This window comes from Chelonoidis abingdonii, chromosome 6 (assembly GCF_003597395.2).
Source record: "Chelonoidis abingdonii isolate Lonesome George chromosome 6, CheloAbing_2.0, whole genome shotgun sequence".
In the NCBI taxonomy this organism is placed as follows: Eukaryota; Metazoa; Chordata; order Testudines; family Testudinidae; genus Chelonoidis; species Chelonoidis abingdonii.
In genome coordinates this window covers 34771603-34795687 of record NC_133774.1, presented here as the reverse complement: position 1 = coordinate 34795687, position 24085 = coordinate 34771603, and the positions used below count along the sequence as shown (strand labels likewise).

General features: G+C 42.2%; 2 protein-coding genes across 5 annotated transcripts; both read left to right on the top strand.

The window, feature by feature from the left end:
• The first annotated feature begins 15034 nt into the window (after positions 1-15034).
• On the top strand, positions 15035-18960 carry MOCS2 (molybdenum cofactor synthesis 2). 4 transcript variants are annotated; one of them, XM_075066939.1, is made up of 5 exons: positions 15035-15192; positions 15298-15393; positions 15990-16111; positions 17195-17341; positions 18872-18960. In XM_075066939.1, the coding sequence occupies exons 1-4, from the start codon at positions 15154-15156 to the stop codon at positions 17319-17321; spliced, it is 384 nt and encodes a 127-aa protein (XP_074923040.1). In that variant the 5' UTR covers positions 15035-15153; the 3' UTR covers positions 17322-17341; positions 18872-18960. The 4 variants fall into 4 exon arrangements, with proteins under 4 accessions (XP_074923040.1, XP_074923039.1, XP_032654798.1 ...); XM_075066938.1 differs by lacking the exon at positions 18872-18960 and adding an exon at positions 17438-17528 and having other exon boundaries at positions 15036-15192; XM_032798907.2 differs by lacking the exons at positions 15298-15393; positions 18872-18960 and adding an exon at positions 17438-17528 and having other exon boundaries at positions 15041-15165; positions 15987-16111.
• Positions 18961-19553: 593 nt separating this feature from the next.
• LOC116835792 (molybdopterin synthase catalytic subunit-like) lies at positions 19554-23747 on the top strand. The gene is made up of 4 exons (XM_032798943.2): positions 19554-19674; positions 20525-20678; positions 21931-22054; positions 22743-23747. The coding sequence occupies exons 1-4, from the start codon at positions 19554-19556 to the stop codon at positions 22809-22811; spliced, it is 468 nt and encodes a 155-aa protein (XP_032654834.2). The 3' UTR covers positions 22812-23747.
• The last annotated feature ends 338 nt before the right edge of the window (positions 23748-24085 follow it).

Genomic DNA, 24085 nt, shown 5'->3' with positions numbered 1-24085 from the left:
AAAGTGTTTTGGGAGATGGGAGTCATAGTTAAAAAGGGGGATGGTTTGGTGACTGCAAGTGGGGCAAAAAGCTACAAAGCTCAGACATTGAGAGTGTCTTATTGGCTTTATTGGGCTTTTACAACTCCTTATCTCCCTTACCATCCAACCTTCAGCATACTTATTTTGAATTAGTTCAAAAGTTTACATACTTTCAATCTTGCTATGTCAAAAGGCTAAGCTTTAAGTGTTGTATCAATGAGTATGTTTCAATCCAAACCAAACACTTTGCAGTATTAGTTAAATAGTCCTATAACTAAAATGTAACACCATATTTTCCACTTTGTTATTTTTCTAATTGAAATGCAAAAAATTAATAATTTGGCACACTAAGAACATTAAATAATACATTAAACCAGATCACCATCTGTTTTGGCCAGGTAAAAACAGAAGATCATGTGTTGTATTTGCATGGGCTTCTAGAGGAAGTAAAAGTAGAGAAGTGCTGATGGGGAAATATCATGAGAACTTGGGGAAAATTGCAATTCCTGAACTGTGCAAAACAGCTACAGTTGGTGTAGAGAGCAGGAATAGACCAAATGGGTACAATAGGATCAATCCTGCAATCAGATATAACAGGTCAGACCTCAAAACTCAAATTTTGAAAAGCTGGACAAGGAATTTGAGTAAGTTCTTATTTTTATGAGCCAGCTATAGATCAGTTTGGCCCCAAATGTAATTCCACTGGTTTCAATAAGTGAATATGGATGAATGTCTTTGCACTTTAGATACTTTTCACTGTCTTCTTTTTTTATATCTTAAACTGTCCAGAACCTCTGGAATTTTTTGGTTCTGTAGGGAGTTCCATGCACTTATGTGTCTCTAAAATTAGAAACCAAGAGTGGTGGGTCTTATCCTTAAAGTGCAGTCCAGATCAGGGACATCATGCTTTACAAAGCACAATTAGCCATTTCATTAATCTAATGGGTTGTGTGTAGACCAAACTGCTTTAATGTTTATAGTGAAATCATTCAGGACAGTACTTGGCAATATTAAGTATTTCTTGTTCATTTTATTAAAATGATGGCAAATGAATTTAGCCTTCCTGAAAGATGCATCTTGAAAAGCGGCATCTTTTGAAACTGAAGCCCTGCATTGGTCTATAGGACAGGTACAATACTAGTAGTGTAAGCTTCCCTGTTTGCACTCTTGATGTGGAAAAAGAGGTGTCCAGATCTTTTTAATCTTTGGTCTTTCTGCTGAGATCACCAACAAGCATACCAGTTCTGAGGCCGAGATTTGTAATGTGGACACCTTACAACTGGAAACAGGGCTGATAAAGAACATATCTCCTATAAGCCACTGAACAGTTGTCAGCTAGTTAGAAATGTCTTTTGATCATCATTAACCTGGGTTGGAGTCCCTGATTTAGAGGTGAAAAGCTCTGCATCTCATTTCAAATGTACAGAATTATCCAGTTCTTCAAAATTACACAACTGAAAAAACCATCGTATAATTTATTCTAAGTTGTGCATAATCATATCTGGTCTACCACACTGGGTAAAATCCTGGCTGTACTAAAAAGTTTTGTACTCAATGAGAGTTTTGACATTGTCTTCAATAGGACCACCCTATATCTTATTTAATATATATATATATAGCGAATGGATAGCGTAGTGGTTAAGAGCGCCACCCTTTGATATGGGAGACCGCCCTTTGATACGAGAGACTGAGGTTCAAATCCCAGTTGGTACCAAACTTTCCAGCAAGGGTCCTTGGGCAAAAGACTCCCTAACGCTTCACCTGCCTACCTCAAAAATATGAGAGTGACACGAACTAGGAGAGTCATGCCGGCTCGGACGTCGCCCGGATTAACAAGGTCCGCGCCAGATGTTGAGGAACCAGGACAATCTGACGATAAGTGGGCTACTGGAACAAACCATTCATGATGAGAACAAGAGAACCTGGAATTGATGGAATGCTACTACAACAGTAGACCTAATGAGAGGATGGATGAGGGACTATGGATGGACAAAAGACCTACATCCACACTTACTGAGAAACAGCTAGTTACCCAACGCTTCAACATAGTAAAGAGAAGCTGCTCTCACAGCTGAGATAGACCAATCCACATTACGTTCCCGACTCAAGAAGACCTGGAAGACAAGTGGATGTGCAGCCCACACCTGAAGCTGAAACTTCACTGCCACCCCTCCATTGCAGAGCACAGCAGCTGATATGAGGCATAAGATCATGGAGAACTAGCTACAGTCCAATCCTCGAGACCGATTACCAAGGCTCAGTGGAGAAGTACCATCAGATAGTACGTTAAAATGCCAATAGAGCCCTCAGTGACAATCCCTACTACCACCGTAACTCAAACCAATGAACTGGTATACGCTACAGCTCTGTAATCCTGGAGATGCTTGGCTACACGATCAAGAAGAACAACAGTATGTACCACCCTGGAAATGAGGTTGGAGGATAAAGATCAAGGCGACTCGGAGAGAAGTTAGTCAGCTGGTGGAACTACAGAAGGGTGTAGAGATTAAGGATAAGACTCGGCTACTGAAAAAATACAAGGGCTGACTCTACCTGAACCTAGAGACTGCTAAACAAAGGCTCACAGCACTGGCTACCAGGCTAAGGAGATACACTAGAGGAAGCAGAGCCAAAAAAGTAAATGGCCCTGTTCTCCAAAGAACCATCCAAGGTTTCCCCAACTGCAGTGCAACAACACAGTAACAGCAGAGCCACAGCAGCAGAAACTGACAGTACTGGAAGAACATATGGGAGAAAGAGAAGACTCATAACCCAGGGCAAAGTGGCTGCAGGACCTGAGAACAGAGCACAGCAATCTCCCAGAACAGAAACCAGTCCACATCACAGTAGAAGACATCCAGCAGCGGGTCAAGAACATGAAGAGCTGGACAGCAACCTGGACCAGACATGATCCACACCTACTGGCTAAAGAAACTAACAGCAGTGCATGAATGCCTAGCAGCAGGCTCCCACCCAATGGCTAACACAAGGAAGGACAGTGCTGATCATGAAAGACCCCTGCAAGGGGGGAACAGAACCGGCCAATAACCTGCCTCCCCACAACAGGGAAAGTCCTATCAGGCATCATAGCCGCCAAGCTACAGGACCATATGGGCCAGTACATGAGCACAGCTCAGAACGGCATTGGGAACAACACAGAGCTCAAAACACCAGTGCTTATAGATAGAGCAGTCGCTCAAAGATCTAACAGACCAATCTGAGCACAGCCTGGATTGACTACAGGAAAGCCTACGACTCAATGCCGCACACGTGGATCTGTGAATGTCTGGCGGCTATACAAAGTCAACAGGACACTAGAGACTTCCTCAAGAACTCAATGGGACTATGGAAGACAACACTGGGAGTCAACTCAAGGCAGCTTGCACAAGTGGCATCAATGTGGCATATACCAAGGTGATGCACTGTCCCCGCTGCGTTTCTGCATAGGCTTAAACCTCTCAGCCAGATAATCACAAGGACTGGATACGGGTACAGGTTCAGGAGTGGAACTACCATCAGCCACCTCCTCTCATGGATGACATCAAGCTGTGTGCTAAGAATGAACGAGACATCGACTCGCTAATCCACCTAACACGATCTACAGTGAGGATTACGAGATGTCATTCGGACTGAGAAGTGTGGTCGGATGGTAGTGAAGAGAGGAAGGTAGTCAAGACTGATGGGTGGAACTACCAGCGGGCCACATAGCAGACTTACAGACCAGCTACAAGTACCTTGGTGCCCACAGTCGTCACATGGAAACCACGATGAGGAGGCAAGGAAGACAGCAACATCCAAGTTCACCAAAGGATAAGAGGTCCTGAAGAGCAGCTCAGTGGGAAGAACAAGATCCACGCCATCAACGGATACGCCTGCGTCATCAGATACCCTGCCGGTATAGTGAGCTGGCCAAAGGAGGACATGGAAGCTGCGATGTGAAGACCCGGAGCTCCTCACAATGCACGGAGGTTTCCACCCAAAGTCCAACACCCAGAGACGTATACCAACCGAAAAGAAGGCGGGCGGGGCTTGTGAGCATCAAAGCCTGTCCTGGACGAAACCCGGAACATCCAGGAGTACATCAGTAAGAATGGCCCCAAAGATGAGCTGCTGAGCAGCAGCAGACATGGGCGGAAGACCAAGCAGAAGAAGTGCCATGGCAAGACAAGAACCTGCATGGGATGTACCATCGACAGATAGCTGAGGTGGCTGACATTGGGAAATCCTACCAGTGGCTGGAAGGGCTGGACTAAAAGACAGCACTGATCATAGCGGCACAGGAACAGGCACTGAGCACCAAATCCATTGAAGCAGGGGTCACCGCACTAGAGAGGACCCAAGTGCAGACTGTGCAGAGAGGCCTCAGAGACAGTCCAATGCATAGTGGCAGGATGTAAGATGCAGGCAGAAACAGCAATACTGACGCGCACAACCAAGTGGCTGGCATTGTGTACAGGATATCTGCCCAGCGTATGGGCTAGACCCTCCCAAGACCAGATGGGAGATTCCACAGAAGGGTTGGAGAACAGCAGGGCTAAGATTCTGTGGGAACTCCAGACCAGATGGACAGGCAGGTACTGCCAATCAACCAGACATCGTGGTAATAGACAAGGACCAGAAGACAGCAATGGTGATAATATAGCAGTGCCAAGTGATAGCAACATCAGGAAGAAGGAATATGAAAAGCTGGAGAAGTACCAGGCCTGAAAGAGGAACTAGAGAGGATGTGAAAGTGAAGGCCAAAGTGGTGGTAGGAGCACTCGGGACTGTGACTCTAAGCTGGGTGAGTGGCTCAACAGATCCAGGAACAACATCAGAGTCTCTGTCCAGAAGAGTGCAGTGCTAGGAACAGCTAAGAACTGCGCAGAACCCCAAACTCCCAGGCCTCTGGTAGAGGACCGAGTTGAGGAAGACACATACCACCCATAGGGGTGAGAGGGGAATTTTTTTTTTTTTTATATATATATATATATATATATAATATATATATATCAAATATTTTTGTGAATTCAGTTTACTCCCCTTCTCATTCTGGCTTCACTGTAGAGTTTTCTTCCAGGTGACTTTTATAAAATGAAAAGCTATGGAAGTGTCATTGCCTTCAGTGAGGTTTTGCACTGATGAGGTTGGTCAGATGCTAAAAGGAATAGGGGACATCCTGCAATGGAGCCAGTACAAACACTAGTCAGCTGAACTGGTTCAGGGAAGGAGTCTGCAAAAATGGACTCAGTCCATTAAGATGAATATGCAGCATAAAAGGAAGAAATCAGGTTTTTTTTATTTTTTGTATTCAAAATGTAACCTAAGAAACTACTCCGAAGAGCCACTGACTTGGCAGAAGGAAATACCAGGGGTGAAATCCTGGCCCCATTGCATTATTATTTATTATTTGTATTACTATAGCCTATGAGCCCTACTCAGGAACCAGGACCCTTTGTGTCAGGTGCTGTACAAATAGAACACACAGATGTTCCCTGCCCCCAAAGAGCTAACTATATAAGTATAAGACAGGAAGCAAAGAAGTTTTACCAGTTTAAACATGACACACAAAGACCTGAATGATAAAGATGGTAATCAACATTCATTGTCCTTATATAACTGCTGTGTTACAGCATTTTTGGACATTAGTGCAGAATAATGTAATATTTGTTTCCTAATGGAAGGATAATAAATTTGAGTTAAGATTAAGCAGGTCATTTAAAATAGTTCAAATCCCAGTCAGGTAGGCACAATCCATTTTTTTTCTTCCCATGTAGATGAATTGACTACTATGCATTTTGAAATGTTAGGATCTTTGGGATGAAATGTTTGCCCTGCATAATCACTGACTATCGCAAAACAAGGGGCTTGCCCAGCACCTTCAGACAATTTTTTTTTCCATTTTCCACAGTGCTATACAAGCATGGGTTATACTGGTTAGTTGCACCCTCACATCTCAGGAGTGGCACTGCTTGAACAGTGTGTTTATGAAATATTTTTGTATCCTTTGGTATGCTAGGCACTATAAAAATGTAAAAAAATTCTCTTGGGGGAACTGCACCAGAATTGTGACTAAAAAAAGAGAACACTTTACACAAGCACATGACAATATGTGCCCAGACAACACGTCCATTTTGATTCCACCTACTTAGTTTACTGTTACTGTTGACTGCAAGCAAAACATAATTGCATGTAAAACAGAACTGCCTTTAAAGGAGGCAGTCACACAGAAAGAATGTGCCTGAAGTACAGTTCAAGAGTGTTCTGCTTTTCTTCAATTTTTTCTATTTGTGTGTACTTGTACAAGGCATTTTAGATCGAAAGGCCCTCTTAAACCTGGGTGATCTTTGGTCCAGGGAGGAAAAGATTAGTTCCAGATGTGGTCATGCTCTTCTAGTCCTTCAAAAGTAACTACTGCACCATCTGTTTTGTAATGGACAGTTTCAAAGAGTGCTAAGGGGATGTTAAAGACATTGGTCAAATGACCAGAGATACCTCTCACACACACAAATTCTAGAGGTCATAGTGCCTTAGACAAATTTATATTTCTACTTTTCAATCACTCTGCCACCATGGGAACTCAGGGAACAATTCTCTGTCCTTCCAGAATAAGGCTTTGAAAATGTGTTCCAGAATATGACTATTGTTAATAGATTGGGTCAAATTCAGAATGGAATTCAGTGGAGTGATTGGAAATCAATGGAAACAGATCCTCTTACCTCTGGTGTGAATGTTTCCTGGTATGTATTGAAAACAATTTTGTTTTCTTTTTAGTGGAATCTCTGAAGGAGGTTAAAGCTAAACTTGTTTAAACTGGCTGGTTGACCATAACAAATGAAAGAGCTGACACACAAACGGAGCTGTTTTCAACATGGAATATAGGGTTGTTGCAGATCATCAAAATGGGAGTTCTTTCTATGTTTGATCTCAGTATGCATGAAATAAGAGGAGTGAGTCAGTCTTTCTATGTATGATATTGCTTATCAATAGCCAGGTTCATTATGGTCTGTGCTTGTATATCTAAGATACTAGCCACTAACCAGGGGCGGATCAGAATTTTGTTAACTGCTAAGCTTTATTGCATGTTGCTTATTTCAGACACAATAAAAGAGGCTATAGATGTATTTGTGTCTACTGACTGCCAATTTATGTGTCCCCAAATAAGAATTCCATTACACTATGATCAGTTATTTTACTGTGTTTTGATTTAACTGACCTTCTCGGGCCAGGGACCATGTCTTTTCATTTACCTGTAAAATGCTATACAGAGTGATGGCAAAAATAAACAACAATGGCTTTGAAATGAGTATTAGATTTTTAGTGATCTCCCAATGCGAATGCAAAGTCAAACTTTTGGCTCTATTATGAGTTTTGGCCAAAGCCAGGAATTTTCATGGGCACCCAGCCAAGAACAGAGTAACTATATCCCCTTTTCAGGTTAAAGCAAACTCAGCTGATTCTGCAACTGTGCTCTAGCATCAACATACAGAATTTGAAGATGACTGTGAAGTAGGAATGGGTCAAGTTCTGTGGTCAGTTTCATGAACGTAAATGTGGATTTCAGTGCAGTAGCTCAAGATTTACACCAACAGTTGACAGAATAATTTGGTCCAAAATGAACTAAAAAAAAAAAAAAGGAAAGCTACTAGATGCTTTGTCAGAAATATCAATTCCAGGGCAATAACTGTCAGTGTGACCTTAAGGATTCACATTTTCTGCACGGTCCACCGCAAGCGAGTCATGAGCAAAAATAAATTAAGAGAAATAATAAAATCACTCCAGTTCATTCTTCTGCTAGTCTGCCCAATGCATCCTGTCTTCTTCTTCCTTTCTCTCTCTCTCTCTCTCTCAGGCCTCAATCTAGCAATGAGCTCTGCACATGCAGATTGCTACACTTGAATAGTCCACATTGACTTTAATGTGCCCCCCTCCCCAGCTCATTGCAAGATAAGGGCCTTAGATTGTATCTTCACAGATAGAAGTGCATCACTGTCACTTTAAGAAATAATATAAAAATGATAATAGCACAACTCCTTGCCACTTTCTCTCCTTGGTATTACTATAATTTAATTTGTCATTGTTTTGTGTCATTTGGGGGGAGGGGATTCAGGAGTAGAGGGGGATCCTTCCTGGGTTATTTTGCGTCCATTGCATTTTAAAATGAAAAACAAACTGGAGAGCAGACTAGAACACTTCCACGCTAAAGGGCTTCAGTTAACTCTTGAAGTTCCCAAGAAATATTATTGAACGGAGTATGTGGGAGTATGTGTACAAACCTTTTCATTAAAAGAGCATTTTTCTGTCTGAAGGCCATGGTGTGTTAATAGATAACAAAGGTGAGTAAATAATCCCACTGTTTTTCTGTTTCATATGCTAGAACAGGGGTCGGCAACCTTTCAGAAGTGGGGTGCCGAGTCTTCATTTATTCACTCTGATTTAAGGTTTCATGTGCCAGTAATATTCTAATGTTTTTAGAAGGTCTCTTTCTATAAGTCTATAATATATAACTAAATTATTGTTGTATGTAAAGTAAATAAGGTTTTTAAAATGTTTAAGAAACTTCATTTAAAATTAAATTAAAATGCAGAGTGCCCTGGACCAGTGGCCAGGACCTGGGCAGTGCGAGTGCCACTGAAAATCAGCTCGCATGCCACCTTCAGCACGTGTGCCATAGGTTGCCTACCCCTGTTCTATAGGCCAAATTCTGATTTCAACGAGAGTCTCACAACATAGGACAACTGCCCACCTCTGTCAGCAATAATGATTGAACATAACTGTCAAGGGCTGGGTCAGTCAAGTGAAGTGCTGGATGAGCTCTTCGTGGGGGTTCAAATAAAGAAAATCCAAAGAGTTGCTTCCTGCAGCTGATTTTCCCCTTGCCTCAGGGTGAATTGGATTCCCAGCTCAACCCACAATCCAGACACACACCCTTTAGAGTTCACTACTTTTGTGGTCGTCCTGAATGATTAATTTGCTCCAGATGAACCCAACCACCCACACTTCCCTCATGGCTCAGTTCCCTGAATGGCAATCTCTACTTGCAGGGCATGCACCTGTGAGACCTATGTAATCATGCTCAGGGGGTGTGTGCTAACCCCCTTGCCAGCTATTGGCTGGGTTATATAGACCCTGTCAAAGTGACATATTTCATTTAAGATGCACTGCTCCAAGAATACATAATCCGGAAAATAGAAAAGAAAATGATCAGGTTATTCACGGTTACAAATGGACATGCTATTCGTCTGGCACATGATGTCTTGAGCAGAGTTCAATTTGTAACAGTAGTTAATCATTCACTTCATTCACAAATGGAAGATAGCATTTATTTCTTTGAAAAATTTAACTCATTTGTTTCCTGACAGCAGTGGATTGAGACACACAGGAGGCATATTCTTATCTCAGTTACAGCCATGTACATCCAGCGTCACCTCCAGGTAGCTCAGATTTACACCAGTTGAAATGGGTAGAAATTGTTTCAGAGCATGAGCAGTTTCCAGATGTGTAGACAGAAAATAAGTCACTCTGCTTAATGTTAACATCAGTTTGCCAAAACTTTTTCTGATATTAAATAGAATTTTCCAGTAAACCACCTGACCCTCCTCAAGATGAGAAGGAAACCACGATAAGCAGAAGGACTTGGTTTTCAATTCTCTAATGCTAAAAATATAAAGCCAATATTCCAGATTACCAATGTCAATATTTCATAAATTTTTCAACTCCATTACAAACACCTGTCTTTACTCAGCCCTGCCTCCCATTTCATATTTGGCATTTAGAGCTATTTAGTGCAGGAAATCATTGATTTTCAATTGACAGTAAACATAGATTAATAGTTTCATAGAGTTTAAGGTCAGAAAGAATCTTTAGTTCATCTAGTCTGATGTCCTGCATATCTCAGGCCATTAATTTTCTCCCAAATGTGCCTATGTTGAGTCAAAAGCATTTTAGTCCTCAAGACAGAGTCTCAAATCCTGTGTTTTTTGTTCCCAAATGTATTACCTTGCATTTTGGTTGTATTAAAATGCATTTTCTTGGACTGTGACAATTTAGGCAGCTAATTAGATCATACCGTAACAATAACCTGCCTTCCTCATTCTTTACTACCCAACTAATCTTTATGTCATTTGCAAACTTTACCAGCAAAGATTTTATATCATTGTCTAGATTGTTAAAAATATTAAATAGTAAGACCAAGAACCAATTCCTGGAGCCCCTATTGAAACCAGCCCCACAAATTAATCTCTCCCCATTAACAGCTACATTATGAGATCTATTTGTAAACCAGTTTTTAATCCATCTGACATACGCCCCATTAATTTCATATAATGCAATTTTTTAAAATCAAAATACCATGTTGTATTAACTCAAATGTTTTGCAGAAATAAAAGTATACCGTATCAAAATACTTACCTTTATGAAGCAGACTTGTAATCCTATGTTAAAAAAAAAAAGGCACCAGGTTTGTCTGACAAACCGATCTTCCATGAAACCACATTGACTGGATTTTATTATTTTTAGCTTCTAACTCCTTGTTGATAGAGTTCTGAATTAACCATTCCATTATTTTTACCTGGAACGGACATCAAGCTAACAGGTCTGTAGTTCCCTAGGTCATCCCTTTTACCCTTTTTAAATATTGGAGCTATGTTGGCAGTCCTTCAGTCTTTTCGATTTTCACCAATTTTCCAAGATTTGTTAAAAATTAATATTTATGGTTCAGCAAAGTCTTAAAGATACTAGCTGTAGAGTTACGTGTATCAGTTATCCAGGCCTGTTGATTTGAAAATATTTAATTTTACCACATGATGTCTCAGTCCTCTTTGTTACAGATAGTATATCTCCTGCTCGATCCACAACTGCTGGGATGCATAGATGCCTCTGTTTCATCCCAAATACAGAACAGAAATAGCTATTGAACATTTCTGGTTTTTGAACACAGCTATTTATAATTTTAGCGTTTTCATCTAGCAACGAACCTTGGGTGGTTTGTTTTTATTCAAAATATGTATAAAATTGCCTTCTTATTGTCTTTTGACTTAATGGCTATTGCTAGTTCATTGATTTCTTTGGCTTCCCTTTTCAGTTGCCTACTTTTTTTTAACAAGTTACTTATATTCAATGCCATTTACTTTCCCATTTTCCCATCTTTTATAGGTTGATTTTTTTTTTTACACTTTATCACTGCTTCCACATCTCCTTTTAACCAGAATGTCCTTTTGCCCAGCAAAAGTGGTGATGGGGAGGGGCTCTGTGTGTGTCTTTGGAAGTGTGGCTTTCTGGGCATCTCATAAAAGATCCTCAAACACTTTCCACTTTAAATTATGTTCCCACTCAGTTATGATGACAATTGCTTTAAGTTTTGGAAAACTGGCTTTTTTTTGACATTTCAAATATACACAATACATTGTGGCATTGTAACCCAAGGGAGCACACTGTAACCCCAATATTCATCATTCATGTATGGTTGTGAAACTTCATACAAAACATGCCATGTAAGATATCATATAAAAGGTCATAATCTGCTGAAACTCATTGATTCACCATCACACAATGGGATTACCCAACTCTGGGACTCAGCAAAGCCCACCAGGCCATGTCAGGGCTAGTATTTTCCAGGCACATGGACTGAGAGTATAAAATAAAGGATTGCGGCATCATGCAATTAGCTTTCCTTCCCCCACCTACGCTAAAGGGAACGAGAACATTGGGAAGACAAAGACTTGAACTGAGGAGACTGGTGCCAGGCTGAAAAGGAAAGCCTGCATATTAAAGACTGTAACTTACCTGCAACATCCAGAGGGGTGAGAGAAACTGCTTGATTCAAATATGGCTAGTCTAAAAAGGTTTAGGATTTAGACTGCATGTTTGCCTTTTATTTTCTTTAGTAACTGTCTTTGATTTCGATACCTACCACTTATAATCACTTAAAATCTATCTTTCTGTAATTATCTTAACCAGTAAGTTTGTCTGAAGTGCGTAGGGAATCTGCTCCGGTTACAAAGGCTGGTGCATGTGCACTTTCCTTGGGTTGTGAGTTCAGTCCCTGAGGGGGCCGTTTGGGGATTGGTCTGCTTTGAGCAGGGGGCTGGACTAGATGACTTCCTGAGGTCCCTTCCAACCCTAATAATCTATGATTCCATGAAGTGGTGAACTAGTTAATAAGCTTGCACTAGTCAAGAGAAGGACTTGAGCTGTGCAAGACAGTATATTCCTGGGGTGCAAGGCTGGGGTCTTGGGATGTTTGCTTGTGTTTCACTGTGTATAGTTCATGAGTATTCATTCAATTTAGCTGGGTGTGCCTCTGCATACTGGCAGCTGAGTGATAACAGCTGCTGGAGGGGTTAGATGCTTGTCACTAGCAAAGCACTGTAAGAGACAGCCCAGGCTGGAGAGTAAAGGGGGCACAGCAGTCTCAGAATTCCAGGTCGTATCCTGAGGTTTCTGTCACATACATGTTGGTGAAATCATTAATCATGAAATAAGTTAATGTCAAGTGATATCAAATGGGCATATTTGAACTAAATAGATGCAACATATCTTAATGCACGAGAAAAAACAGGTCCATTAAGCAAAGTCCCCAATTAAGCAAATTCATATCAAGACAGCGTCTCAGCATTGGGTGCAGTTGGGATGAGAGCCTGCCATTTCCAGCAAATCATATCGGATATCAATTCAAACTTTAAAAAAAGCAGAAAATTAGCAAAAATATGTTCTTTAACACTATCATTCATTAAGCCGTTTCCATTTCTCTATTTCACACCAAAGTATAAAGATCTAAACATATAAGCATGTACCTTACTGGACATACCATAAATGTGCATCAGACTCTGCACTGTAGAAGTAAAACAATATTACAGTATATGTCAAAACGGGATAAACAAGCAACATAGCATTTGAATTATGTTAAAAATAATGGGAACTGGCATAACCAGGTCAAAGGGCAACCAGCTAAAATAACAGAGCATACAGTACCAGGAATTGGCAGCAAAGCAATTTAATGGAGCATGTAGATACTGTATGGGAATGGAGTTATGATCCCTTTAGGTCCTTCACTCTTTATCGCCAATCTTCTCACTTCCACTATATAGCGAAATAATTGGGGGTGTCAAACAGATTGAGAAGTTCCACATATCCTCCAAATAAGATATAAACACTGGATAAAAAGAGTGCTAGAGGTTAAAGATACCATCATAGTGCCATAACTCCAGTTTTATATGCCACTTCCTTGTTGTTCCTTTAACAATACAGAGTAGGAAGATTTCAGTCAAATGTTTGAAGTTATAGCACAGAACTTCTGAATGCCCAGGCAAGACAGTGACTACAAGGCAAATTTTCAGAGTGTTGAAGGGAAGGGTTAAGTGGTGTAATTTCCATTAACATTCTCTTATTGGGTCTTCAGAAATTTCTAAACCTCTTGGAGTAGTTTGGGGTGAGTGTTTAGTGCAGTGGACAATGATTTATCAATACATCCCCTACCAAAGTGAAAATGATCCTATTGTGTGCAACAGCAACTTTCATGGGTGTTTCTCAGAAAATATGTTCATGACTGATATTCATTCCTCACTGGCAGACAATTTAATCTTTTCCCTTTGTGGTTCATAGGCCAGTCTTACTAAGTACAAATATATACTTCTTTCTCATTCATAGAGTGATCTGGGATCCTTGGATGGAAGCTGCTACTATAAGTGCATAGTACAGGGGTTCTCAAACTGGGGGTCGGGACCCCTCAGGGGTTCACAAGGTTATTACATGGGGGGTCATGCGCTGTCAGCCTCCACTCCAAACCCTGCTTTTCCCCCAGCATTTATAATGGTGATAAATATATAAAAATGTGTTTTTAGTTTATAAGGGGTGGGGGTCGCACTTAGAGGCTTGCTCTGTGAAACAGGTCACCAGTACAAGTTTGAGATCCACTGGCATAGTATTTGTTGTTATATTATGTTGTAACAATTGGGCTAGAGTGAATGTGTACTGCTGGGTTATCTGGATGAAATCAGAAATGGTCAAATGTGCATCACAAACCCATATCACTATCAGTTATCAGAAATTCTCCTCTTGTTCAAGTGATAGGGTCCTTACATTTGGATGATTTGAAAACTATTCTGCTGCTGTGAAGATACAGGTGAGCAGTGCAGTGACAACTGTAGGCCTACCTGGCCAGAGATTTATTACATCAAGGTTTCTCAAGTTGTGGTATATGGAACATTTGTTATTGGTCTTCAGAGCATTTACTTGTCCTTTAATGCTGGATGCTCCCCCTTATTTCCAGCTGTTAATTGTACTGAGTGAGCTAACACTCCTTTAAATATTGTCCCACGGTTCCTGTTCCATGTAACCAGTTGCTGTGTAGTTATCACAAAGGATGCTCTGTATTAAAATATGACGCACACTATGGATATTTTGAGACCATCTGGTGTTACCATTCCTTTTAATTACATTGCATGTTTATAACGTGAAACTGAGCGTCTGGACCCCTTGGTTGCAAACTGGTTATTGATACACTGTCCCAAACACCGCGCTGGACGTCACAGAACGAATTCAAAGCCAGGGTCGCTGCCCTGAGGATCTTTCAGCCTAATTAGCTTGTAACGAATGTCCTGGAAAGCCTGTTTGTTGCTGGTGAGAACGGTACCTGCTGGCTCATTTCATGCTCGGGCTAAATCCGAGGACGCTCCCGAAGCGGCCTGTACTAGCTAGCGCCCTCCAGCTCAGTGCCAGGACAGCTCTGGCCTTGGGGCCCGTCGCATCTGAGCGGCCCCAGAGATCCCGGAGCAGGAACTAGGGGCCGGAGGATCCCCGTCCACCCTCTCCCCGGGGTCCAGCCCCGTTACTGCCAAGGCGGGGCTGAGCCGCACAGTGCGCTCCCGGGTTGGGGTGGGCTCAACGCTGGGACCGCTCCGTCCCCACAGTGGGGCTGGCTGGAGCTGCATTTGCCTGCCCTTGGGCCGGACCCTTTTGTCGCCCCGGGCTGGCGTCTCGTTGCCCTGTAACAGGGCGCAGGGCCCCGGCCAAGCGCGAGCCCCGGCCCAGTGGGCGGGCCGGGAGGCAGGGCCAGTCGGCGGGCTCCGCGCAGCTGCAGCTGGTCTGGCCGGGCGCAGGCGGTGAAGCCTGTTCCCCTTCGGGAAGAAGGTTGCGACCCGCAAGGCTCCGTCAATGAGCTGCGAGGTGTGTAGCCTGCACCCGGGTCGACGGGTGTTTACACGGCACCAAGACGGCAGGGGGGCGGCGGAGAGAGCGGGCTGCTCCGGGGCGCGGCAGAGGCAGTCAGCCGGAAGGGTGCTGCTCCGCCCCGGCGAGTGTTTACACGGCACCGGGACGGGGGGCAGGGACAGCGGGCTGCGCCGGAGCACGGCAGAGGCAGTCAGCCGGAAGGGTGCTGCTCCGCCCCGGCGAGTGTTTACACGGCACCGGGGCAGGGGCAGCGGGCTGCGCCGGAGCACGGCAGAGGCAGTCAGCCGGAAGGGTGTCGCTCCCTGCTCCCCGCTTTGCAGTGCCCCGGGGCAGCCCCTTCGCTCAGGGCATGCAGGGGTTTGCTGGACTCGGCGGTCGGGTGGCTGCAGGAGGATTGGGTGACCACGGGACACGTGGTAATCAGCCCCCTTTCTCCCCCCGCGCCCCCACCCCCCAGTCATTCTGTTGCGGGAGTCACGGGGACAGTGGTCACCTCCTTAAAGGCCCCCAATGTAGTAAGCAGTTGCAGCCGGGCCTAATTAATCACTGACTGGCTTGGGGGTCCTGGGATGCGGTCTGTGTAATGAGCTGTCGTGGTTCTCGTGCCTAAAACGAGATCAGGCATTAACGTGAAGAAGTAAAACGAAAGTGGAGAACCTCTGACTTGCACGTGATTTTTATTTTAAAATCGTAACGCTTAATTCAGCATTCTTCCTTGGATGATTGGTTTGGGGCCCATTTCCTGCGCTATAAAATACCCATTGAGGAGGCAGGAGATGTATGGTGTGTAATCTGAATGGCAATTTGTCTTTTAACAGGTTGTTGCGCTGTACTTTGCAAGGAGCGCTGAATTGGCAGGTGTTCGCTCTGAGATTATTTCTGTACCGCAACAATTAACCTCTCTACAGCTGTGGGAAGAAATTGTGAAAAGGCATCCAAGGTAGTTTTAGACTAGTGGTGTCCTCCAGTCTGGGGTTTTGTAAGCTGTTAATGGAGTTACAAATATAATATAGTTGAATTAAATGTATGTCAATTTTTCAGTATAATGAAAGAAGTAAAATCTGTTCTACATTTTGCTACTTCTGATCTTATTTGTGAGCATGTAGTTCTACAAATATGATCAAAAGAGTGAATATTTTACTGATTTTTTTGCATTAAACTGGCTGGCATTAGTAGCAGCAGCTAAGCTTGCAACTGGAAGGCTGTAATTAAATATTAGAGAGGGTCTTGCTTAAAATCAAACAAAATTGGGTTTTGCGGTAGCAGTAGCAAGTAATCAAACTGGAGTGTATTTTACCATATAGCCTGATACTGGATTGGTTACTAAATCCTGTGGACTTTGATCATTTTGTGGCCTGTAGTTTGCAAGTTTTATTCTCCCTATGAAAAGCAAATCAAATGATGTTTTACAGAGGCAAATTGTGCAAAACTCTTAAAGATGTTACATACCCTACCCTGACTCGGCTGGAAAATGAAATTGAGTCTTGCCTTTCTGTCAGCAGTCACCACTGGCTTCTAACCAGATCTCTTAACACATTGACAGTTTTACTTGCCCAATTGGCACATCTACTTGCTTCTGGGCAATAGTATTTTCCCCCATCTGTGCTATACGCTGTAAGCACAAAGTATAATTCTTTTATTACTTAGAAAAGGTAAAATCAATCATAAAGCTTCACTGCTCTTTTCTGCTGGACACATGGTATCTTCCTATCCACTGTATATAATTTATTTTTTATTTTGCTTGAAATAACCAGCTCAGTTCCTATCCTTAGAAATTTTATTGGTTTGGTTCACCACTGGTCCTTTGCCATGAAAAGATAATCACCAAGTCCAAGGGCATACAGTTGTTCGTTGTGATTAAAAAAAAAAAAAAGAAAAAGAAAATAGTACAAATGCGTAAGTCGTAATCTTACTGACTTCAGCTTCCCTGGGTTGTGCACCAGTCAATTGTTCACATTTAACCATGAGAATTCATGCAAACACTTTACTGAAATATATTTATGCTACTGCTAATCCTTCTCAGACTTGCTGCCATTCAGGATCAAGTGGTTTTCGCTGTTTGCCAGGAATACGTGCTTCTTGGTGATCAGCTTCTGGCCCTGCAGTCAGGTGACGAGGTTGCCATTATCCCACCTATCAGCGGGGGTTAACTCCAGGCGAACACACTTGGGTATGTATAGCTTCTTCTTGTAAATGGCCTGTGTGGGTTGATCATGCATTGAAACATTGGTGGAATTATCTTTTTTTAATTTTCCTGTCTATTTAGGGTCTAGTGATTTGTGGATGACTTTCCCCTTATGCTAGAACTCTTTGAGAGGATGTAACATGCATCCCCTGCAGTAGACGGCCGTGATGCTGACACTGAGGTGTAAGCTGGTGCAGGAATAAATGATTAACATATTTGCAACAGATTGGAAAAAGCTTAGAAAATAGTTTGGGCTAGATTCACACAGGGACTTGGTTGCCTAAAGAAATCACTGGGATTCACAAAGCCTGAGTTAGGCACTCAGGCTTCCTGGGCAATGAGTGGCAGGAGATAGGTATGTAAGAGAGGGATTGACAAAAGCCAGCACACTAGGTAGGGAGTGGCATAAACTAGCCAATAGGAGATGCCAAGGAAAAGGATGTGTCCTAAGCCCGACCCCTCTCAAGGATTTGAGTGCCTCCTTGTGCTTTGGATTCTCAGCTGTGAACCCTCTCAGAGTTAGGCACCAAAGGTGGTGGTGAAGGACTATCTCCCTCATAACTTGTGGCCCAGCAGTGAGGGTACATCCCTGAGATGTGGAAGACCCTGGTTCAAGTTGTCCCTCTGCCTGAGAGGAAAGAAGGGATTTGAACAGGGATCTGCCACCTCTCAGACTATGTTTTTGATATGGGTCTTCCTCAGTCTCGGACTGGATCCTGTGTCCACTATACCCTGGGTGGCTGCTCTAATCACCAAGCTGTAGAGTCATTCACGTGTTCTTGCGCTGTGTCTCTCTGGCCCACTGACTAACTCATTATTTGTCCACAGTGGAGCAGCTTTAATGGGAGAGACTAAGGGAGGCCCATATCAGACTGTTCCATAGCCTAGTAGCTACAGCGCTCACCGGAGAGGTGACAGATTCCTCTTCAAATCCCTTCTTCCCTCAGGCGGTGGGACTGTACCCTAATCACTGGACCACAAGTTAGGAGGGGAGGTCCACGCTGCCCACCCCCACTTTGTGTGATGTTAGCCATGGTCTGAGCATGCCTATGGGATTGGTCCCACAAGTGCATTAGGAAGAGGAATGCGCGTCTTCCATGGCTTTGTGCATCACACTGGGCTTAGGTGCCCACCTGCCTAGAGCGAGACAATAGTGTGCATGCTCAGAAGCCAAAAAATAGGCTCCCTGGAAACTTTCAATGCAAAAACTTAGGTGCTAAGGAAGGTTGAGTGCCTGTGAAGTTTGATGGCAGCTAAGCAGGGGTTTTGTGAAGACTAGTGGTGCCTAGGTTTCTTTGATAATGTGGTCCTTTAAGTTGTATTTTTTTTAAGATCTCTTTGTGCTTGTATAGTTGTGGCTTTCAGTAGAGGTGCCAGTCCTCATGGTTGGCTAATATCACAATAAAAAGAAACCTTTTTTCACTTTGATTTTTTAAAATTAAGATGATTTAAAGCAATTTTGAAATATAAAATTATCCTTTTTCTCTTTTGCTAAAAGAACATCTCTCCTTTCAGATAGTCTCAGTGGATGAAATTCTCACTGACTCAAGAACTGTACTCGGGATAACTCCACTGATTTATGCTGGTACAACTGAGCTCAGAATCTAGCTCACTGCTGTTAAACAAGCTCCTCCTCATGCTTCCCAGAGTAAGTGACATCTCTTGGTCCCATAGAAAGTGGCGGTGTCCCTTTCTGGACGGGTTGCTGCTCTGTCAATGAGCCCTGGCTGAAAGAATACTTTTAAACTGTCTCTGGAGCAGGTTTTTTTTATCATCATAAGATTCCTTGCCTCATTCTAACTCCAGACAGTTTATAATTTGACATTCTTAGCCAGTCATACAATAGGACATGCTAGCACAGGGGTCTCTGCTAGCTGATCCCACTGCAGACTGGGTCCTAGAATTGGTATATTAAAACAAACTGAGCCCCGTATCTCCAGAAATTGCCAACAAGAAGTGCAATTAGTGTTCTCCCAGCAAAGAGGGGCTAAGAACTGATTCGGCATAGAGACTGACCTTTTTCATTTCGACTGGTGAGCTCTATAGCTGAGGCATGTTAGTGGGTGCTATACATTTGCTGGATACATTCAAGCCCCACAGCTGTTTAAAAAGCAGCTTCCAAATGGCCAATGTAATGAGAAAAGTAACTTATTAAATCTTTGAGTTCCGTAGCTTTCTGTTTCCTTCCAGAGAAGCCATGAATGAAAATGAAGATGAGCCCAAAGATTTCATCAAACTGAACTATGAAAAACTCTCTACCGATGAAGTGTCAGAGCTGGTGATTTCTCCATGCTGTGGGGCTGTGTCCCTGTTCATAGGTGAGTTTTATGCCCCTAAAATAAATTGCTGGATGTGTATATCCATCAGTAAGTAGAACAGAGGTCACCTCACAAGTTCAACCTCATGCTTCCTGAGACTACTTAAAAAATAAGTCCCTGGGACAAACCAATAATTAGCAAATTACATATTAATCATTTCAAGCAAGATCATGGCCAGCCCTCATGCAATAGGCCTCCCCTGGAGCAACTTACACAAAAGGAGATGGGGAGTAGATAGAACTATGCTTCTGTCAACCCCATGTGCTGACCATCAGAGCTGTCTCTCCAGTGTAGGGCTGGGGTTCAATGCCACAGTGTAGCCCAAATGCAACTTACCTCTTCATAAAATGGTATCTGAAGAGATGAGACTTAATTCTAGCCTTGTGGTTAGTATATTAGGACCTACATTTTCAGAACCCTTTGTGCTCAGAAGTGAGTACCATTGTGTGCCTAAATTCCATACAGTTATTCATGTTGTATGAGCAATTGCCGTGACAACAGGCACAACTTTCTAAACACAGAGGGCCAGATCTATGCTAGTAAAGATGTTGCCATCTTGGGCATTGATAACTCCAGCGTGTAAAATCTGTGGCTTAAATTCTGTCCTTTTTATACATTAAGAATTGTTAACGTACTTAAACGATCACTTCCAGCTCATTGCAGTGGGTTGGTTGAACCTTTTCCAGAATAAGAAATATGTAGTTTGGACATTCTTAGATCATATGCTCTTTGGGGCAGGAAGTATATTTTCATTCTAGCGCAATGGGGTCCTGACCCAGGGCTGGAGTTCCCAGGTACTATTGCAATAGAAGTAAATAATTTTTGATTTTAGTAGTTCATTTATTTTTAGGTACTACAAGGAATAACTTTGAAGGGAAAAAGGTGATTCACTTAGAATATGAAGCATACTCACCAATGGCAGAAGCTGAAATAAAGAAAATCTGTAGAGATGTTAGACAGAAATGGCCTTCAGTCAAACATATAGCAGTGCACCATAGACTTGGGTATGTATGGCCAAGATGTATCTAACTAAATCTGAATTAAATGTCAGTATGCTTGTACTTGCATATGGTGTGGGCAGGAACCTGCACATTCTCTGCCGCAAAACCTACCACTGAATCCACCCCTTGTTGCAAAATTATGCTGCAGTGCCTGGTCATTTAAAAAAATGTCAAAGAAACTTTCAAAACATGAACCACATACAAACCAGTGTGGTGCTGGATGCCTGAGGAAGTACGTAGCCTGAAACACAGTGAAAATAAAACTAAGATTTATCTGAAGCTGCCATAGTGTTTCCAGTCTCTTGCCCTGAGGTACCACAGAATCCAAGCCCTTCACTACAAAACTTAAAGTCAAGTGTACCAGAGTAGACAAGGTCTAGAATTTATTCCTACCCTGGAATATCTTTGAAATAGGCATTACCAGTCGTGCTGGCTGGGAGATCAAGGGTTTTTCCCAAGACTTGACAATTACCCTTTTGTTGAGTTTAAAATGCAGATCCATTGGTAAGTAATGGCGCATGAATCTTACCAGGTCCATCCTGTACTGGGATCTCCTGGAATCAGTGAGTAGATGCAGGTTTTGGTGCTAGTGGAGCCTGATTCAGGATCAGGGTCTAATTTGAGCACATCACAAATGGCTGCCTCCCCACCTCTCAGCAAAGATAACCTAGCTTTACTGAACCGTGCTAATGTGAGACTTCACTTATTTTTACAAAATGTATTACACTAGATGAAAAATATCCTCATGATATGAAACTAAAAATCTTTTACAAATTCACTTTGGATGCAGAACTGTGCTATTAACAGGTCAAACTGTACTGCCAGGTTCACGAGTGCAGCCTGTCAGTGATTATGCAGGTACACAGGGGCTAGAACAGGCCCTTACTGTTTGATATTTATATTCCCTGGTAAAACTCAGTCCCTTGCAATGGGTTTCACAATCATTTTTGCAAGTTAGCAAAGTTCTGCTCTATGCTGTATTGTCTAAAACAATTTTCCTATCTAATCCTGTAAACCTGTTTTAAAAAGAAAAATTGAGTAAATATGTTTGTAAAAAGCATAGGACTTGAGGATCAGTTGCTGATTCAAGTTGAGTGGGTTTTATTTTTTTAGAGTATAAGCTGTTTGGGGCAAGGATGCTCATTTACTCTGTGTACAGTGCCTTGGTAGAATGGAGCCCAGCCATTGTTGAGGACTTCAGATGCTAATGCACTGTAAATGTTAAGTTCAGTGTCCTATTCCTGTCTTTCCCTAGTTTAGTTCCAGTAACAGAAGCAAGTGTGATTGTAGCAGTCTCCTCTCCACAGCGAGTGGCATCTCTTGAGGCTGTGCAATACTGCATCAACACTTTGAAAGCAACTGTTCCAATTTGGAAAAAGGTGAATTTCAGTATTGTAGTTTACAAAAAATGCCACCTCTCATCTTCACCGTGCTCTCTGTCTCTGGGGTCCGATAGTTGTATATGCACGTAAAACAGTCAGCTTCCACTTCTGTGATTTATGTTGCAGAGGGATGTATGGTCTGAGAAAGGATGGTCAGTACTTTGGGACAGGACTGGTTCTGGGTTCCAAATGTTCAGTTCTGAGGACTTGGCCCTTGATTGTCAGCTTCCAGCGTTTTGGATGTTAGTCATTTTTTTTTTAGCATCTCTGATTTATGAACAAATTAAATATCCTCCTTTCTAAAATAAAGGCTCAGTAGTTTAATATGGAATAATGTAGAAGGCAAATGCATTACAACTTGATCATCATGAGCACTATGCGCTTTCATTCATGAGCTCTGTGTAGGTGGACCCTGCACAAAGTCCTACTAATCCCCAGAGTGGGGATCTGCATAGGCTTGGTGTGTCCCTCCATGAAACTTTATTGCAGAATCAGGGCCTGACACTGTATGCATCTCAAGACAGTGTCCTCTTTCTGTGTGTCTGCCAAACACTATGCAAACTGTTTGTACTGTATAACTAATAGCAGATTAGCTGTTGAATTTTTGTGCACTGGTTGTATTTCTATGTAGCAGATTATGTAGCAGACTCCTGAAGCACTTCCCATTCTTTGTTTTTGTTTGCAGGAGATTTATGAGGAGGCGCATTCTTGGAAAGAAAACAAGGAATGCTTTTGGGCAAATGTGGAAAAATAACTCCACCTCCAAAGTCACTCTACAGTGCATGCAGATCAGCCTTTACTTATAGACACTTTACAGCAGTGGCGGGCTACCTGCGGCCTGTCAGGATAGTCAGCTGGCAGGCCGCAACACGGTGTTTACATTGACTGTCCGAGGCAGGAAGCAGTGGCCTGCGCCGCTTCCCGCAGCTCCCATTGGCCTTGAACAGTGAACCACGGCCAGTGGGAGTTGCGACCAGCTGTGCCTGCAGACGGTCAATGTAAATACTGTCTTGTGGCCCGCCAGCTGATTACCCCGACAGGCTGCAGGTTGCCCACCACTGCTCTACAGTAAATCTAACTAGTAACAGCGTATGCATTATAACAAACACTTGAGTCTAAAACAGAATGAAATACAAACAGTAATTAGATTAAGTTCATAAATAACCTTCATTTTTTGTAAAATCACCTAGCTGTGCTTTTTTAAATAGCTAGACAGTTTTTTAAAAACAATTTCTCCAAAAATTCTTAATTGAAAGGACTCTAGTTTTTATATACTATATGCTGCTTTAATACCTTTATTCTGGCATCTTGTGTGTTCATTGCCAACACTGGAGAGCACAACATGACAATCAGGTTTGTGTTTTTTTTTAATCTTAAAAATACCCTTTGTTAGTTTTATGACTGCAAAGTCAACATACCAGCTTTTAGATAGTTTGACACTTAAGTTATAAATTATACCCAGAGTTACTAATGGTTACTTCCCAGTAGCTTTGTTTCATAGAAATATTTTTACTGTGTAGTTATTACAGGTCCAATCACATTAAGGAAATTTAAAGCTCTTTATTCGAAGTGAGATCATACACAACTAATTTGCATTAACAATAAAACAAACTTAACTGAACTTTAATAGATGTATAGAGGTGACTAGTTTTGAAGCAGCTTTTGCAGCTGTCTTATTCTGTGGGTTAAAGCCAATAGTTGTTACAAATTAAAACAGTTTTAAGTCTCTGGCTTGAACTACAAATGCAAGAATATTTACAGTTAGGAATAAAATTTCTCATTTTAACTAATTGTTAAAAGGACATTGTCTTGAAACAGTCAATTAAAAAAATAATTCAGTAGATTTAATAGGAGGAACTAATTACTTAATGGGGCTACTCACATAAGTAAAGTTACTCACATATACAAATATTACCAATTTGCATTGTAGTTTTGTATTGTAGAGGTCTCAGCTGAGATCAGAGCCCCATTGTGCTCAGCCCTTAGAAAACTAGTGATAGATAGCTTCTGCCCCAGAGAATTTATAAT

Coding starts and splice junctions, on each gene's coding strand:
- MOCS2 (XM_075066939.1), top strand. CDS start 15,154: ATGAGCTGCGAGGTGTGTAGCCTGCACCCGGGTCGACGG. Junction 15,193..15,297: donor GCCTGCACCCGGGTCGACGG/GTGTTTACACGG, acceptor CGCCCCGGCGAG/TGTTTACACGGCACCGGGAC. Junction 15,394..15,989: donor GTGCTGCTCCGCCCCGGCGA/GTGTTTACACGG, acceptor GTCTTTTAACAG/GTTGTTGCGCTGTACTTTGC.
- LOC116835792 (XM_032798943.2), top strand. CDS start 19,554: ATGAATGAAAATGAAGATGAGCCCAAAGATTTCATCAAACTGAACTAT. Junction 20,679..21,930: donor GCAGTGCACCATAGACTTGG/GTATGTATGGCC, acceptor GTCTTTCCCTAG/TTTAGTTCCAGTAACAGAAG. Junction 22,055..22,742: donor CTGTTCCAATTTGGAAAAAG/GTGAATTTCAGT, acceptor TTTTGTTTGCAG/GAGATTTATGAGGAGGCGCA.